Here is an 18,539-nt window from a genome sequence, read left to right on the forward strand (position 1 = left end):
CACCTCGTCCAATTCCCTTTCTCGCTGTAGCCACCGTCCCGGCTGGCTTTCTTCCACACGGGTCCCGCCATCCCATCTGAGCAAAAGGACCCCCTTCCAACAGTGAGGAAGCTGGTAGGATATAGCCTACCCTCTTTCATTTCTTTCTTTGCCTAAACTTACTTTCTTGTCTGAACTTTCTTTCATTCTCCTTTTTGCCTGAACTTTTTCTTTCTTTCTTTCTTTCTTTCTTTCTTTCTTTCTTTCTTTCTTTCTTTCTTTCTTTCTTTCTTTCTTTCTTTCTTTCTTTCTTTCTTTCTTTCTTTCTTTCTTTCTTTCTTTCTTTCTTTCTTTCTTCCTTTCCTTTCCTTTCCTTTCCACCTTCTCACCCTGGCTGCCTGCTGGCTGCTCAAGAGGCAGGGATGGGGGTCATCCCAGGGGGTGTTCAGCCCCTACCTCCCAACCCCGGGGGCCAAGCGTTCGCCCGCCCCCCAAGAGATGCAGCGCAAGGGCGACCCTGCTGAAACCATGGTGCTGCCCGTTCCCGGGGAGCCAGGTGAGAACCTGCGGCGGCTCCGGCTGCGGAAAGTCTTGCTGGGAGAAGAGAAGAAGCTGGCTGGGTGGGCACTGGGCACTGCCCTTCTGGGCATCCTGCTGATGATTTTGCACACCGAGCTGGCCTGGTTCGGACACTGCCAGGTAAGTCCCTTCCTGTATTTCTGACCCTGTCTGCCGAATCCTGCCTGTACTTCTGCAATTGTGGAATGCACCTTGCATGCATTTCAGTGCTGGGAAATAGTTGGCTTCCTGCTGGGCTTCTGCTCCACCAGATTTGGGGTTAGAAGGAAACTTCTTTGAAAATTGGCGAGTGGTCCTGGGTATCTAGATAACTGGGCAGAGTTTATTCATCTGAAATGCTCAGTCTGATGAAAGAGTTCTGTGAAACTCGTAAAGATTGTGCCCGCTTAGTTCCACTGAAGAGCCGCCCAATTAATAACACATTTAGGACATAATCTACCAGGAAGTTCTGCCTTGTCAGCCTCTTTAAATTAAAGTTCGTTTAATAAAGCAACGGTTTAAACGATCAAAACGTTTATCGTTTAAATATTAACAGGCTTCTAATCTGTCTAGCCTGCACGCATATTCTTACGTTTTATCAGCACTGCTGCTGATTTTTGTTAAGGAAAATTAATCTGTTACCATGCTCTGGTCTCCGCGTTGTGTGCAGACGGCTAACGGTAAGGCCACATTCCGCCAGCACAGACAGTCCCGGCCTGTGCAGGTAACCCTTTCCAAGACTTCGGAAACATTTCCACATTTACAGCTATATATAAACAGTAAATGAGTATTTATCATTTGACCGCTTCGGTGTTGAACGTTTGACATCCGTACTTTAAATGTATGCATCACCAAAACTCTCAAAATAGATGTTTTGGTGGAGATATTGAAGGAAGTGCGAGAAAGCAACGATTTCCTGAACCAAGGCCCCCAGGCACCAAGTAAACCTCTGGTGTTTTTTTCTCCCCCTTCATTCCCTAGAGTAGCAACACGCCAGGACCAAACAATAGTCTTTGAAAAAAATAAACAAGCGTGCTTTTAAAATATCGGCTCCATTCATTAAAATTGGCCCCCAACCAATGAATCTGCTAAAACCTCAACTGACGGTTCTACCAATGAAAGCAAACCCGATGATGACCAACCTAAACATTTCTGCCAAACCGGACCTCACAACTGACCCGTGGGACTCATTACCACAGCATGTTGTGGACGTCCCAAGCATTCGTGCTTTTAAAAGCCAGTGAGATGGAAAAATAGAGAATTAGGTGGTATACACAAAGGCAGACCATGGCGAACTCTCTCTGTTGGTCTCCTGCCTTGAAAACCCTCTGGGGTCACCGTAAGTCAGCTGAGACTTGATGGCACTTTGCAAGTGCATCAGCAACCGTGAGCTAGTTCAAAAGCTAGGGAGAGAGCCAGCGTGGCATTCAAGTTCTCTTCTTACGGTGTTCTGATGGCAGACTGGAATCCTGGAAACTGTTCCAAGGGGGCTGCCACCATAAGGCACCAGATTCAAGTGGGCTTCCCTAAGATTGGCACAAAAGATGGGGCTGAATAACATGTGGGTGACATAGTTCAGTGGCAAAGCATCTGCTTTGCACACAGGAGGTCGCAGGTTCAACCCCTAGCTTCTCCAGCTAAAAGAAATGGGTGACCCTCAACCTGGAAAACTGGACAGAATAGACAAAACGGACCTCGATAGGCCAAGGGACTGATTCTATACAAGTTCCAGATCTCTTGCATACATGGATATGCAAAGGAGGTACTGTTCATTTCTGTGAGACTTGCGCCGGAAACTTCCCTGGAGGATTGTGCCCCAAAGGGAGTATTGTGTGTGTGACCGAGTGAGTGTGATGATGCACGAGTGTGTGCCTGTGTGGAGGGGCAGCTGTTTGGATTTTCTGCTTCATCAAAATGGCTTTGCCCCAAGTCGGACGAGCGCATGATGTTCACTGATTTGAGTTGTAGCCTGACTCTAAAAGGGAGACATGCTTTGTGTCTGTGCTCCAGCTTCCTCCCCAAGGATGCTTTCCTCCGCCAGTGTTCTCCTACCCCCACAGTGTGACCGTGAAACTTTCTTTTCTGCTTGCTGGACTCATAGGCATTCACTTTCCAAGAGGCTTGCTTCCGAAGCAGGGCGTGTTACTAAACTGCCCCTTGCTGTTTCCTTATTTAAAAACTGTAACCTTTAATAGAGTGATTAAGCTCACAATGAGCCGGGCTGTAACTCCCTACAATCAGCAACGTCTGCTGTTTGGAGAAGCGGTTACGATAGGATGGGAGGGAGGAAAGCGTGTGGGCCAAAAGACGTCGATTACATTGGAGATTAGGATCTTCTCTCTGTGTGTTTTTAAAGCAAAGCGGCCATGGGGAGGGGGAGATATGCGCTGGGGAGGGATTAACCCTTTCCCTCCACTATGCTGTTTTACAAATTAAAATCCGCACCTCAAAGGAGTTCTTCGGCATACAGAGAAAACATGCAAGTGATCCATAGGTACCTCTGTCTCTACCAACTAGCAGGTTGGATGGAAGGGCTGTAAACCCTCTCCTGTCTTGTTCCTAGTTTGAATCACTCTCCCCAAATTGCTTTTGTCTTTTTTTAAAAAGCAGGAGATTGTGGTCACGGATCTTCGGCATCTCACACAGATGTGCTGGAGTTGATCATCTCCTCCAGGAAGAGAGGCGGAAACACAAATTGCAAATGTTTATATTAGCGCATTGATAAACTTCTAAAAAGCCCCCATCCCCAGTGCAAACGAAGGACAAAATGGGGATTTTTAAAAAAACTAGGGGTAGGTACTAGAAAGCCCTGACCCGGATAGCCCAGGTGAGCTCTAGCTCATCAGATCTTAGAACCTAAGCAGGGTTGGCCTTGGTTAGTAATTGGATGGGAGACCTCCAACGAACACTAGGGTGGTGGGAAGCAGGTAGTGGCAAACCTCCTCTGTTAGTCTCTTGCCATGAAAATCCCACTAGGGGTTGCCAGAAGTCAGCTATAATTTGAGGGTACTCTCCACCACCACAGGTATGCGAAAAGGAAGACAGGTGGGGCACAGGTGATACATTATACCCTCCTGAAGAAATTTTCCCCGCAGGTCATACATAGCGACAGATTTGGGGTGTGGGCTTTGCAAACCTTTCCCTTGCACTAACACAGCTCGCTTCTCTGAGTCACCTTGGACCCGATTTCACCCAAACTCTTCCTTGCCCCATGGGCACCTTTAATGTTGCATTCTTGAACCTACCTAGGTAATGAAAAGGGCACTCGGCTGTTTTTCACAGTTGATGCTTTAGGGTGGTTTCTGCTTTTCCCCAAGTTTGTCATTGGAATGGAAATAAAAACCTACATTGGCGAGAGCAGACCTGTGCGCTTTGATCTTCTGAGCCAAATACAGCCCAGTCTGGCGTCCTGTGGGACAACCTATCAGGGGTTTGATGGTGGGGCGGTCGGCATATCCTTTGCATGCCGTAATATCTGGTGCTTCTTCTTGTGGGATGGGCTCCAATGCACTTTTGAATGAAATGGCTCTCTCTCCCCTTGTTAGGGCAAAACCAGACAGGAGGCAGGGATCACGTTTTTTTAAAACAGTCACAATTTAGGAAAGTAATAAAGGGTGAAGAGTTTTATAACTCATTTCCCCTGTGCTGTTTCCCTGATCTAAGCCAGTGTGATGCCTTGATTAGAGTGTTGAGACTGGGAGACCCAGGTTCGAATCCTTGCTCTGCCAAGGAAATTAGCAGGGTGGCCTTGGGCCAGTCACATGGTCTTGGCCAAACCTACCTCATAGGACTGTTGTGAAGATAAAATGGAGGTGAGGAGAACAATGTAAGATGCTTTGGGGAGAAAGCCAGGGTATAAATAAAGCGAGTAAGTACATAAATATATAAACAGTCCACATTCCTGCCCCAAACAATTATTTACCTAATGGGAAAATATGTGACATGAACCTTATCAAAACATACCACATATTGTTGCTTGGCCTTTGAAACAAAAACGGAAGGAAATCCTGTTGTGAATCTCCCTGCTTGCTGGCTCTTAAAAGTGTTCTCAAGTGATGCATTCCATAATCTTCGGGTTGCATCTGAGCAAGTGGCTGTGGTCCCTGATAGTTCATGATACACCTACAATCTGAGAATAGTAGTCAGAATTTGCAGGTGAGGATAAGACATTTGAACCCAATGGCATCTGATACCTTGTGGGTGTACGTTTGCAGTGATGCCCTTTGCAAACATTTTGCAACCTCCAGATTTATCCCCAGGCAGTTTCTCCCTGACAGTTTAGTGGGCTGCTATCCCTGATAGTTTATGCCTCCCCCCACAAAGTGAGCTTAATAGATAGCAATGTGGTGTCTGGTCCTGAACCCAACTGGGTCAAACATCTCCTATTCTTCATGTGTGTGGGGAACACATGAAGCTTGGGGAGGGGGGGAAATGACCCATCTTCCTCCCTCGCTGGCTCTCCAGGCTGCACAATTGCCAGCTTCTGTTTCCTTGCCTTCCAGCCAGTTTGCATTACTGCCGCCTTACACATTGCAGTGGTGGCGACTCCTGCTCCCCCCGATTCGCCCTGCCCACATAACTGCTACCTCTGCAGTACACATGGTGGCAGCGGTTCCTTCTCTTCCTCCCCCATCCTCTGCTGGCATCTTGCCCCCATTTTAGGGGGATTTAAACCCCCTCCTTTCCAGAAAGTTTTCAGATTTTTCTGCAAACCTAGGGAGTCCCCCAAGTTTGTCGGAATATCCATTTTCTCTCTACATGGCCCCGATCCACATATTTAAGTATCCACAGATGGCGCCATGTTGAGATTTAGAAATATTACTGGACGATGTTTGCGCTGATGTGTTTTGCAAGCCCTTTGTATCTCTACAGTTTCTCAGGAGGCGCTTTAAAATTTGCTTCAGTGTGATGTAGAAGTCCCTGGTTTCTTCGTGCGGGTTAGTAGCATTCGCATGTGATCTGCTTAGGTAGATGTTGTTGGACTGAGTGGCCAAAAGAAATCCAGCAGGATCATACCAGAGGCCAAGTAATAATCAACATGTTTCCTATGCAGTGGCCAGCAGGACCTATATGTTTTTTGCAGCTAGCGCCTGGCATTTGGAGATACACTGCTTCTGAATATGGGGGTTCCATTTACCTGTAATAGTATTCAGGGATGTTCCAGCACTACAGTCATTAATATATAAGTGTTTTTGTTTGTTTGGCAGCTAGTTTTTCATGGAGCGGGGTAATCTTGCCATTTCTGCTATTGGCGGTGGGGAGAGAGGATTAAATTCTTGTCAGCTTTAATAGTACATTGTGATTCTGCAAGTGCGCATTGGAAAAAAGAGCTGAAAGGGAACGCATACTTGCATCTCAGCAAATGTGATAGTTCAGACTGCAAACATGCTCAGTTTTCACATTTGAGATTTTGGCCTTCAAGCGAAACTTAAAAGTATCAGGCGTCCTTTTTAGGGCTACTTCGGTTTACCAAGTGTTACAACACCTTGGAGTCTCCCCCCCACCCACAAAAAAACTTTATATTCAACACTCTCCCTACCAGGGAACATTGAGTGATTCCGCACATGTTGGATAATGCACTTCCAATCCTCTTTATAGATCATTTGGAACAGATTTTTTCGTGTGTGGAACAAAAAATCCACCTCAAACGATTGATAAAGTGCATTGAAAGTGCATTATCCAACGTGTGCGGAATCAGCCATTGAAAAACATTGAATTAAATGACTGTACACTCATGAAGTGAACTCCTTTTAGGAGAGTTTGCGGGAGGATTTCTCCCCTTCGCCAATTTTTTTTCAACTCTGGTGTGCAGCCTTTTTGTGTTTTCCCCCCTTCCACGATCCTGTCCCCTAGTTACTGTATTTGTTGTGTCCAACCTTGAAGACTGCATCTCCAACAAATTTTTTTATTGTCCCGCAGAAGGAGAATACAAGTCTCTGTCTGATATGCCTGCCCTGCCCTAATGTTCATTATCACACATTCCTCTTGCAGCAAGTAGAGACCTGCCGGGTGAAGGACATCAGGGAATTACAGGGATAATATGTGCATATTTGAGGGTGGAGGACAGGGCTGAATGGACAACTCCATTCTCATTTTTTTTTAAATCCTGAAAGTCATAAATTTGTAGCAGTTAACCTGACTCTAGAGATTTGAGGGTTGGATCTTTCCATGGGCTTTCTGCTCCGTAAAATGTGGGTTGGTGTGGGGGCTGGTGAAGGGAAAACTCACCTTGAGCACTGATTGTCAACATTCCATAACTGACTCTTCCTCCTCTGCAGTTGGAATGTTTGTGGACGTTCTATGACATTGTTGAAGTTCAGGGAATGGCAGGGGCCCACTGATGACAAGTTTCAGGCCTTTGGCTTATTGCAGGAAACAGCCTGTTGACCAGCACTGTTCAATGTGGGATGTGGGTTTTCTCAGAGGTACGGGTGATTGCCAAGTTCCTCCCAAACCCTCTCCCAGAATGGTCCGGGAATCTGTGCCTGTCTTCCCTTAGTGCGGGTATTAACTTGGCACATGTTAACATCGACTCTGAGAAACCCAGTGGTCAATTCAAAGCTGTATGTTCATGATAAATATGTGTTGTGCCCTATTAACTCCAACAGGTGGTTGATCATATCAAGGAGATCATTGGAAGATCACTAATCAATGACAAGTAAACCGCCAGGACAATGTACCCACATTTCTTTAGCCTTGGCAATGTGCCAGAACATGAAGAAGGAATAACAAATGGTGCAAAAGGAAGGACTCACAATTAAAGAATTCTTCCCTTTGCACTATTTGCTGCTCCTGTTTTGTTTTTGCCTTGGTGCGCCTCCCCCCCTTCTTCTTCGCTGTACAGAATGATAATGATAATGATAATGATAATGATAACATTCGATTTATATACCGCTCTTCAGGATGACGTAACACCCACTCAGAGCAGTTTACAAATTATGTCATTATTATCCCCACAACAAAACACCCTGTGAGGTGGGTGGGGCTGAGAGAGCTCTGAGAGAGCTGTGACTGACCCAAGGTCACCTAGTTGGCTTCAAGGGGAGGAGTGGGGAATCAAACCCGGTTCTCCAGATTAGAGTCCTGCGCTCTTAACCACTACACCAAACTGGTTCTCAGAACAGAATATACTCATGGGATTGGCCTGACCAGTAGGCAAAGCTAGGCAATTGCCTAGGGTGCTGGAGCTGGGGGCGGGGGTCAAAAGAACTGGGCCACGGTCAGCCCCAGTATTCCAGGGCACAGGTCAGAGAAAGCGCCAGAGTGTTCCTCTTATGTGCCTCTACCATGCCGACTCAGACGCAAGTCCCACTGTGTTCATATGCTCAGGATTGCAGCCCTTGGAGCAAGACAGTCGATGTTTTGTTATGTTTGCACATGTATGTTGAAGCGGGGGTGGAGGGGAGGAACCAAAGTCATAGTTCACCACCTAGGGCAGCCACCCAGAACTCTTGGGCCAGCCTTGCATAGAAGTGACCCAGTCCCGTCTCCAGAAGGTCTGTGACATGCATGAGACAGAAGTGTGACCGCCGCCGTGCATGCGTCTCCTCTTTGAGGGACACGCTGGTGGGGATTAATCTCCACTTTTGATGTGAAATCTTGTACAGCCCTCAGAGTGTTTTGAGGAAGCATCTTGCATGCACTTCCTTGTGTGTTAGAGGCTGAAGGGGGTAGGGAGAGAAAGCAGCCTTTTGTGCTGAAGCTCAGGGATTGCACAAACTCTTGGCGCCAAAGCAAAGAACCCAGGAGTCCTGGCATGCAGTCTCGTCTCCCTCCCGCCTTGTTGCTCTCCCCCCCCCCATTTGCTCCTGATTTCAGACTTGGCACTTGCCCTTCTTGTGAACACGGCCCCATCTCCGAAGGGCACGGCGCTCCACAGCACGCTTCCTCTGGTAGATGAGGAATTCTTCCCGGTCCTCCGCCTGCAAACAGACCTTGGATCCGTTCTGGGTCTCCTTTTGCGTTTGTTCCAGGCCCGGGAGCACGTTGGAGGGGAAAGCCAGAGAGAGAGGAAGAGGGGAGCATAGGCAAAGAGCACAGAGTCAGGAAAGGCTGGGAACTTAATTTGGGGGGAGCGTCCTTGCAAAACTCAATGTGGTAGATTAATTTGCTGGCAGCTACAAGCAACCTCTGTTGTACGTTCGCCACCCTCTGGAAGTAAATCCCATTCAAATGGCACCATCAGGCAATTTAATGATGGTGCTTGTTCAAAAATATCTCTCCCTGTCTATAATCTGGAAGAACCATCTCCCCATTTTGCATACTGTGTAGCTAATTTCCCTACCCTCTTACAGTGCTCAAATGGGTGCATATTCACAGTATATAGATAAAATTTGACTTTGCAAAACAGGTTAGTTGCTAACCTCCAGGAGGGGCCTGGAGTTCTCCTGGAATTACATTGGTTCTCCAGGCTCCAGCCTCCCTGGAGAAAACAGAAGCTTTGGAGGAGGGGACTCGATAACATTATACCCTGCTGAGCTCGCTCTCTTTCCCAAACACCACCCTTCCCAGGGTCTGCCCTCAAATCTCCAGGAATTCTCCAGCCTGGAGTTGGCAAACCTAGATTCTGCAGCTGCTCTAAGCTTGCATCTCAGCCTGTCCTTGCAGACCTGACCTTGCCTTTGTGAACCCTGTTGACTTAGGAGATTTCAGCCAAGCAGCGAGCCTTTGGGAGTGCTTCAGTGGAAATGGAGTGGAACCGAAGCAATGAAGGAGGCGACAGATAAAATCAAAAGAGGCTTGCAAAGTCAATCTTTGTGCTGAGAATCTATCTGCCACTCAAAGTTGTGAAACTGGCCGAGAATTCTTTCCCCTCTAACACACACATACATGGGGGGAGAGCATTTGAAAACCATGCCCTTTCTTGCACAAGCCAGGTGTTAGGGCAAACCTAACCTCATCCATCTGCTATTTTAAAAGTGTCCCCCACCCCTGGCAGTATTCTTCCTAGGGTACAAGGATAGCCCAACCCTCCTCTAATGTAGCAGATGGCAGGTTTTACTTTTTTCACTAGCAGTGCTACTTTGCCATTACCCACGCTGTCACTGAGCCCTCATTTTGGAGGAAGATGGTATATAGATGCAATAAGGAAAGACGTGTCATTGGTGCAGCTATTCTTGGCATGGAGATGGCATGACAGGTAGAGCCTCTCCTTTTAATGTAAAGAGTCCAGTAGCACCTTTAAGACTAACCAACTTTATTGTAGAGTAAGCTTTCAAGAGCCACAGCTCTCTTCGTCTGATGCATGCATCGGACAAAGAGAACTGTGGTTCTCAAAAGCTTACGCTACAATAAAGTTGGTTAGTCTTAAAGGTGTTACTGGGCCCTTTACTATTTTGCAACTACAGACTAACATGGCTAACTCCTCTGGATCCTTTTAATGTGTGTGTGCTGGGCTGTGAAACAGCAGAACTGCAGTGGCTGTTAAAAAAGATGGTGACCCTAATATTTGTCCCAAGCTCTTGCATCCCATCTTACATCTCACCAATGAAAATCGGAATATTTGTGCCATCCCTGTGGTTATACCAAGAAACATCTTCCGGAGCACCGCCCAGCCATTCACGGTTAACGGCTGTTCTTCACCAACATTCATTCATTCCTCAACAGCCCTTCTGGAGCAGGGCGTGTTTAGTAAACTGAACACGGCCGTTTTCTAAGAATAGTTAAGAGAATGTAGACAATGGGGCTTGTTGCATGGACTGTGACAGAGCTGTCACTCAAACACAGAAACCTTTGCTCTGTGGCCAGGCGTAAGGCTCAGGTGCAATGAATTGGTGTGTGGCATTCACTACATCGAGTCTAAAAGCTGCTGGCTTAGATAAGTTTGAGCCAATTCTTGGAGGAGAGAGGTCTATCGGCAGCTATTCACCATGATGGGTAAATGGGTCTTCCAGCTTCAGAGGCAGTTTTCCTTGCAGCCTGAGGACAGGGAGGAGAAGGTGCAAGGTTCATTCTCCAGCATCTCCAGGTAATCTGGAAGACCTCTGCCTGAGACCCTGGAGAGCAACTTGATGGAACAATGGTCTGATTTCAGTTTCATCATCGTCTTTATTGTGATAGCTCACAGCCGTAGCAATTACATCAACATTAGGATTATAATACAACAATCACAGTAACAGTAAAAACTCGAATACACCTTACAATTTTATAACAGTCATTAAAATCACAAGTTTAAACTAAAACCGGCATCAATTTGAGCAATTCCTTCAGGTAGTCAGCAAAATAGTTAAGTTTATCCATCAGACACAACAGCAGTAGATGGTTTTGATAAGGCCTTTATCACCTTTGCAACTAACTTTGCCATTTGTAGCGTCGTCCATTTACTTTTAGTATCGTTAATCTATCATTATCCATTCTCCCAGGATACTGTAATAAAATATCTTCAAGATATCCTTCATGTGCCAATGCAGATCTTGGGCAATAAAAGACCACGTGGCCTAAGTCTTCAATGGAATCCCAATCACAAATACAGACACGTTCTTTATATGGCATCACGTTATAACGTTATTCTGGCCAACTGGCCAATTCAATTCCAACTTCAAAAGGTGTTGTATCCTGGCACCCTTGCTTTTCAATTTATGCATAAATGACACAGTCAAATATTTGTCAGATACACGGTATTTTACTGTTAGGCTTAGAGACAAAGCCATTTCATTACTCCTTTATGGTGATAACACATTACTTGTATGCCATTCACAAGTTGGCCTTCAAAGGTTTTTAAAACAATTTGGCCTCTGTTGTAAAGATAATGTAATGAAAGTCAATTATGACAAAACCAAGATAATAGTATTTAGCAAAAGGCCCCATTTACATAAATGGATGATGAATGGGAAACTGATTTCAGTATAAGCCAGCTATATGTCTAGTAACACCTTAAAGACCCAAACTAGATTTCCAGGATATGAGCGTTCAAGTGTCAGAGCTCCCTTCGTCAGATACGAAGAGTGGAAAAAGGAAGCTTATAATCCAGGCAGAGGGTGGGAGGGGTATTATAAATTAAAGTGTCAGGAAGCTAGTTATAATACATGTTGTAGTTAGTTTGACAGAGCAGGGGTGTGAAGTGCAGAAAATAAGCATCTGTAATGCGAGAAAAATCCTATGCCCTGATTCAGTCCATATGTTCAACACCGGGGACAAGAGGAGCAAGTGGTAGAAGAGGGCTGTTGTATTCATATCATGGGGGGGGGGCTTGCCAGGTTCCTCTGGATGGCTGCCGTGCAAAATGCATTGCACAGATGCTCTTATGCACGAGTTTCTATCGGCACATGTTTACATGCATGTGCAGTATACAAATGTCCACCCCCTATCTATGTAAGCCAAAGAATTCTGTGTGTACACAGTTTTTCAACGGACCCCCTCCTAAAAAGCAAAACAGGAGGAAACAGAGTTTTTGTTAGGAATAATAAAGCACCTTTAAGACTAACCCACTTTAATGTAGCATAAGCTTTCGAGAACCACAGCTCTCTTCATCAGATGCATTTAATGAAGAGAACTGTGGTTCTCGAAAGCTTATGCTACAGTAAAGTGGGTTAGTCTTAAAGGTGCTACTGGAATCTGTACTATTTTGTGTCTACAGACTAACACGGCTAAGTCCTCTGAAAAATATGTTAGGAACAGGGATCAGAAAAAAGGGTCTTTTAGAAAGTTTGCTGCTATAATTTTGCCCCTGTGGTACAAAGCACCGAAGGAAAACTGAGGCACCAGGTCTTGGCATCTCTCCTTGCTCTGTGTTTTCTCTTCCGCTTTCTGCTTCCTTATCCGACCGTTTCGGGCACAAACACACACCCCTCCAGGTCTAATGTGCAAGCCAAAGATCCTTCTGTGATTGTTCTGGACACAATCGCTCCCTTCATGGCCAGAGCTGAAGAGCTGGAGGTGGAGAAGCAATCCTGGGACCTGGGACAGGATAAATATTAATCTGGATGGGTCAGGTGTCATGCAGCTCTTTCTAACAATGCAACAAGCATTGGCAGTGAGAACTGCTGCGGGGGGGGGGGAGGGCGGCGGCAAGGGCAAGGTGCCTAGAGGTACCTGGGGTTTGTTCTGAGCACAGGGAAGAGAGCAGAGACTAGTGGTTAGCAAGGCTTTTTTTTCTAGGAAAAGAGGTGGTGAAATTCAGGACCGTACAACAATATCACTTTGTGTCAGCTGGAACAAGGAGAGAGTTTTTTAAAGTTTAAAACACCCTCGGTGAAAATGATCACATGGCCGGTGGCCCCACCCCCTGATCTCTAGACAGAGGGGAGTTAGATTGCCCTCCGCGCCACCACAATCTAAACTCCCCTCTATCTGGAGATCAGGGGGCGGGGCCACCGACCATGTGACCATTTTCAAGAGGTGCTGGAACTCCGTTCCACGGCGTTCCAGCTGAAAAAAAGCCCTGGTGGTTAGTGGCAATGGTCTTGGTGGAGAATTTGCAAAGATTTGGTAGTGTGATGGGTAGAATGTGGCAGGGGAGGAAAGCGAGTCAAGAGGCAAATCTTAACCTTTCCCTTCCAAACTGTGGAAGAGATTTGATGTTTTGGGGTCGGTCTGAGCCACGGAGAGGCCATAGATTGGTGCTTCTGCTTGACATGCAAAAGACCCCAACATCTCCAGTGAAATGGGCCAGGTAATAGGAGATGTGAAAGATCCCGACCTGAGACCTTGGAGAGCTGCTTCCAGTCAGAGTAGGCAATTCTGCTCTGGATGCACCAGGATAAGTCAGCTTTATGTGTTGTTGTTCAGGAAAGGGTCCCTGGCCCAGTGGTAGAACATCTCCTTTGCATGCAGAAGGTCTCAGGTTCAATTCTCAGCATCTCCAGGTAAAGGAATTAGTTGATGGGGTATGTGAAATGCCTCTATTGAAGAGCCACTGCCAGTCAGAGTAGACAACACTGACCTAGTTAGACCAATAGTCAGATTCAGTAAAAGGTCGCTTCATGTGGGAGCCAGCATTTCTGCTGCATTCTGCCTCATCTTCAGGGTGGAGGGAGAGTTAAGAAGAAATCGGCACTTGCCACTGTACCGCCTTGCTGGGGGGAGGCTATACCTGTTGTATTCCTGCCTGCTCCACGGCTGTTAAAGGCACAGAGCATCTTGTACCAGTTCCTTTCAAGGGACCACTTCTCAACTTTGGATGTTTCAAGCTGTTGCTCGGATATACAACCAGGATCATTTCCCTCTGCAACTCCTGCTTCAGAATTTGTATGCAGATAAGCTGGTCTCTCCTCTCCAAAAAAGCCCCTTTAGGGGTGATCTTTTGCCCCTCTACCACTTGAGGAGCTAAGATACCACAATGACTTCTACTGACTGACTTCCTATGATTCAGAAGCCACTTCTTTTGCGCAGTGGTTGCAAATTTGCCAATCTGTACACGTTGCTCTACAAATCTTGTCCCTTCAGATATTAAAATGTCCAGCTTCTAACGATTTAGGGCACCTGAGCTAAGCAATGAGAGATTTATATAAGAACGACAGAGAATGTCATCACAATCAATTCTCCAGGAAAGCTACGGGCAACTTAGCAAAAAAAGCACAATGGAAAACAAAATTAAGCTTGGATAGTTTGGCTTTCCAAAGGAGCATTGCAGAGTATGAGAATCAATGCATCTCCTCCCCACCCCACCCCGCCCCAAACCCTTAGCTCTTGGATGCCCTCTGTATCCCGCCATATGACTGTGGTCCCATTTCAAGCTCTTTCCCCGTTGTGAAAATGTTTGTCCAAGGAGTCTCCCGGCCCATCTTGGCTGCCTTTCAAAAGCCACGTCAAGGTGCCAAACTCCAGAAATGTCACCTCTTTGCAGGAAAGCAAAGATTTCCTTCCAGGATGGGATCTAGACAGTGTAATGGAGTGTTGGAAGATCCAGGTTCGAATCACTGCTCATGGGGCAGTTTGGGGCAGTCGCTCTCTCTTAGCCTATACAACCTCACAAGGTTGTTGTGTGGATAAAGTGCAGGAGGGAAGACCGCATGTAACAGCTGGACCTCCTTAGAGGAAGAGGGGGATTTAAAACATAAATACACAATGAAATAAAGAACTCTTGCAAAAACAGAAGCCGCAGTTCCCCTTCACTGAATGTGTAGGGGGTAGCCCCTCCCGGATTTGCTCAGTTCTCTTTAGACGCCACCTGCTTCAGGTGGCAGCCAGTTACCTGGGTGAATACTGTTGCCTGAAACAAACCCACAATGATACTATTGTTGTCGTGGGGCTTTGGTCACACACTTCACCTGCTCTCCCATACACCAGAGTTTAACTCCTTCTGTTCACCCTGAAGCAAAGGAAATCATTTAAATGTCTCACGTGTCTGCATTGTGCATTACAAATAGGATGTCCGGGCTGGTGAATGACCAGGAATTAGGGAGGGGCCATGGCTTGGTGGTAGAGCCTTTGATTTGCATGCATGTTCCAGGTTCACAGGTTCAGGTCCTGTGGCGCAGAGTGGTAAGCTGCAGTATTTCAGTCCAAGCTCTGCTCTCAACCTGAGTTCGATCCCGGTGGAAGCCAGGTTCAGGTAGCCAGCTCAAGGTTGACTCAGCCTTCCATCCTTCTGAGGTCGGTAAAATGAGTACCCAGTTTCCTGGGGGTAAAGTGTAGATGACTGGGGGAGGCAATGGCAAACCACCCCATAACAAAGTCTGCCAAGAAAACGTCGCAATGCATCAGCAAGGACGCCAAGAAAACGTTGCCATGGGTCAGTAAGGACTCGGTGCTTTACCTTTACCTCCAGGTTCAAATCCTGGGTATCTCCAGTTCAAAAGATGAGAGAGGAGGAGGTGATGTGAACAGCTTGGAGAGTCGCTGCCGGTTGGAGCAGTCAATATTGTCTTTTGTAAACCAGTTGGCTGACTCAGTTGAAGGCAATGTGGTTTGTAGAGCCAAAGAATTCTTAGGGAGCTATATGAACAAATGAGGTTGCGTATTCTGGATTGCTTAACACAGATTAGCCAGTGTTTAAGAAGTCAAGAATCATCCCATTGGGTCAAACCATTAAAATAAAGAATCGGCTACAGCTCGCCGCTTCTGACAGCCTTAAGAAAGCTACCAAGTGAGGTGTAACAGCCTTTCTTCTATGGTTTCTCTCCAAGATCTGGCTGTCAGTCATGCTGCTTTTGGACATGGAGGTTCCATTACTCTTCCATGACTTGCAGGCATTGAAAGACTTATTTGTGAATGTGTCCAAATTCTGCATAATTTCTCCTACTGTGACCTGGGAGATTCCAGGTTCAAATTGGACCCCTGCCACACAGTGTCTTTCTACACAAGACATCTTACACAGGGACGCTCAAGTGACATAGGGCCAAGCTACACATGACGAAAGACACTTGCCTGGCAAGTGGATTGAGTGGAGGGCAAGTGAACAGGGAGAAATACACTTGCCCTTCAAGTGTCATTTGTCACTTGTAGCTTGGCCCTTACTTTCTGTGCAGCCTCATATTCAAGTGTACTCTGTCTCCCCAGCAGTCCATGTGTATCCACAATGGGAGACCAAGGGTAAGATCTTTCGCTTGATCCTACTTGTATAAGATGTCTCTACGCAATCCTCTCTCTAAGGGATTGTGTTGGGCAAGCTGTTCTCTCCAGACTTCAGCCTCGCAAATACAGGCCTGCTTTATCAGGCTGTTATGAAGGTTACAACAAGATAATGTAAGAGAACGCTGCCTGGCCTACCTGTGCGACTGCTGTGCAGGTAAGAACCAAAACGAAACACACAAGATTTTCGGCGGGGGTGGGCAGAGTTGTTAAAACGTCGTTTCTCGATTTTGTTCCACCGTTCCAGAAGTTGCTTTAATGAGCTGAACCAGCGATTTCTGTGTGTATTTTTGGTTTGTTTTTCATTAGACACACCTCTACTGAAAAGTGCTTTGGGTGCTGGAAGTGGTCCACTTTGATGCTCATCCTCTAAGCCAGCAGTCCTCATCACCCTTTATTTCATTTATACCTTATTCTTGTCCCCAGTGGAGACCCAAAACAGCTTACATTGTTCTCCTCCATTTTATCCTCACAAGAACCCTGCAAAGTAGGTTATATGGATAGTGTGTGACTGGCCCAAAGTTACCCAACCAGTTTCCATTGCAGAGGAGGGATTCAAACCTGGGTCTTCCAGATCTTACTCCAACCTCTACACCATGACGACTTCTTCCAGGAGTGAATTTACTCATAAGTACTTGTACTTGTCCTAGGCTGAGAGAGAGGGCCACCTGGGCCGCCTTGCAAACTTCTGCGGCATGCTGGAGATTCAACCTGGTTCTCCCACAATCTTGTATAACACCACTACCAGCGGCGTAGCGTGGTTTTGGAGTGCCCGAAGCAATTCCCAGGCTCCACACATGCACATGCAAAGCATGTGCTCACTCCCAGGACTGTGCGATGATGTCACTGGAAGTGATGTCATCACGTAGGGTGTGGGAGTGCTTCCACAGTCCAGGCCGCTTGCCTCCCTGCCCCCATCAGGCAGTCCTCCTCGGGAGCTGTCCATGCCGCCGCCAGCTTTGCATGCTTCTCAGCTGCAGGACGGCCATCCCTTTGGTGCGGCAGGCAGCCAGGGTGCCGTGGGTGGCCTCCTGCGGAGTGCAGGCTGTCCTCCCTTGCCCCTCTATGCTACACCACTGACCACTACACCACAACAGCTTTATAGCCAAATAGCTATTGTTGATCGATTAAGTCCAAAACAAAGATGCTTGGCAGTAAGTTACCTGCTACGATGCTAGAGTTGCCATCCTCCAGGTGGAGCCTGGATTTCCCCAGTACTTCCAGGGATTTTCAGGCTACAGAGATCAGTTCCCCTGGAGAAAATGGATGATTCAGAAGATGGATTCTATGATGGATTCTATGATCCCCGCTGAGCTTTTCCCACTCCTGAAATTCCACCTTCCTAGGCTCCACCCCCAAATCTCCAGGAATTTCCCAACCTAGCGTTTGCACTCCTAAGTAAGGTCACATACAGAACATCTCTGGTTTCCCCCACACGCCTGTTTTTCAGATGGGGGGGTACGGAGAGATTTCGAAAACGGCAATCTGGGACCCAAAATTAACTCCCTCCACACCCTGAGCTTTCTGGTTTTAATCGTATTCAGTCGTGGCTGCGTTACAGCCTTACAAATTATACAAATACAGCCAAAAGACTCGGTTGCGGATCTTCCGCATAATATGTCATTTTTGACCTTTAATAAGGAAAAAAGTGTTATTTGGACATCATGTGGCCCGTGGTTGAAACTGAGACTTGGGGAGGTGTCAGAAGTTTAACTTATCATCAGGTCTAGTTTGTTGATGTGACTTTGCCAACATCCAGACAAAGAAACAGTCATAAGGCTTTTCTTTCCAACTTGCTTCAACAATCCTTTTGTGTTTGGTGACCTTATCTTTGGAAGGCTAATCGCTTAGATCCCACCTCTATCTTATCTTCTGCCCTTCCTCCATTTCTCCTTTGAATCTTTTAAAATCACAGAGCAAGTTAAAAACCCCTGAAGAATCCTTGAGTGCTGTTTCTAGATTTTCCCCATTTGTATGTATATCAGTATGAATAGTACTTAATGGTAGCATTGGATGCCAAATTCACCATCCTTGAGAACTGCATTTTAAAAAACCCTTTGCGTTTCTAGTCCTTATGGATGTCATTTGAAGGTATGCTTAAATGTACCAGGGCAATGCCAAAGAGATGCCCGAATAAGATGTCCTAATAAAAATCCCCCCCCGGCTTCCACTCCACCCTTAGTGCAGAATTTGGATTGATTAAGATCAGCGTTTTCAATTTTGCAGCACAGCATATGTGCAGCCTTGCTGGGCGCATTGTTTATTTCACGACATGCCTCAGCGATGCCAGCTGTAACTTTCCTGAATGCACTCTTTGTTCTAAATAATAAAACATATTTAGCAATATTTAGGATTGTGCTTTCACGTGCCCAAAGCTTTTCAGTTGCACAGTTCCCTATAACAGCTTTATTCGTTTCTGCACTCGCATGGAGAGTGGTGGCTGGTTAGGGTAGATCCAGAGGAGTTAGCCGTGTTAGTCTGTATTTGCAAAA

At 46.4% G+C, this 18,539-nt stretch overlaps 1 protein-coding gene across 1 annotated transcript in view; it reads left to right on the plus strand.

Annotated features, from left to right (window-relative positions):
• The first annotated feature begins 381 nt into the window (after positions 1 to 381).
• The window catches only part of KCNN4 (potassium calcium-activated channel subfamily N member 4), a 36,239-nt gene continuing 18,081 nt past the window's right edge, over positions 382 to 18,539 (plus strand). The window contains exon 1 of the mRNA XM_055000086.1: positions 382 to 678. Coding sequence (XP_054856061.1) covers positions 478 to 678 — 201 coding nt within the window. The 5' untranslated portion in view covers positions 382 to 477. The remainder of the gene's footprint in view (positions 679 to 18,539) is intronic.

This window comes from Eublepharis macularius, chromosome 15 (genome assembly GCF_028583425.1).
Source record: "Eublepharis macularius isolate TG4126 chromosome 15, MPM_Emac_v1.0, whole genome shotgun sequence".
NCBI classification, from domain to species: domain Eukaryota; kingdom Metazoa; phylum Chordata; class Lepidosauria; order Squamata; family Eublepharidae; genus Eublepharis; species Eublepharis macularius.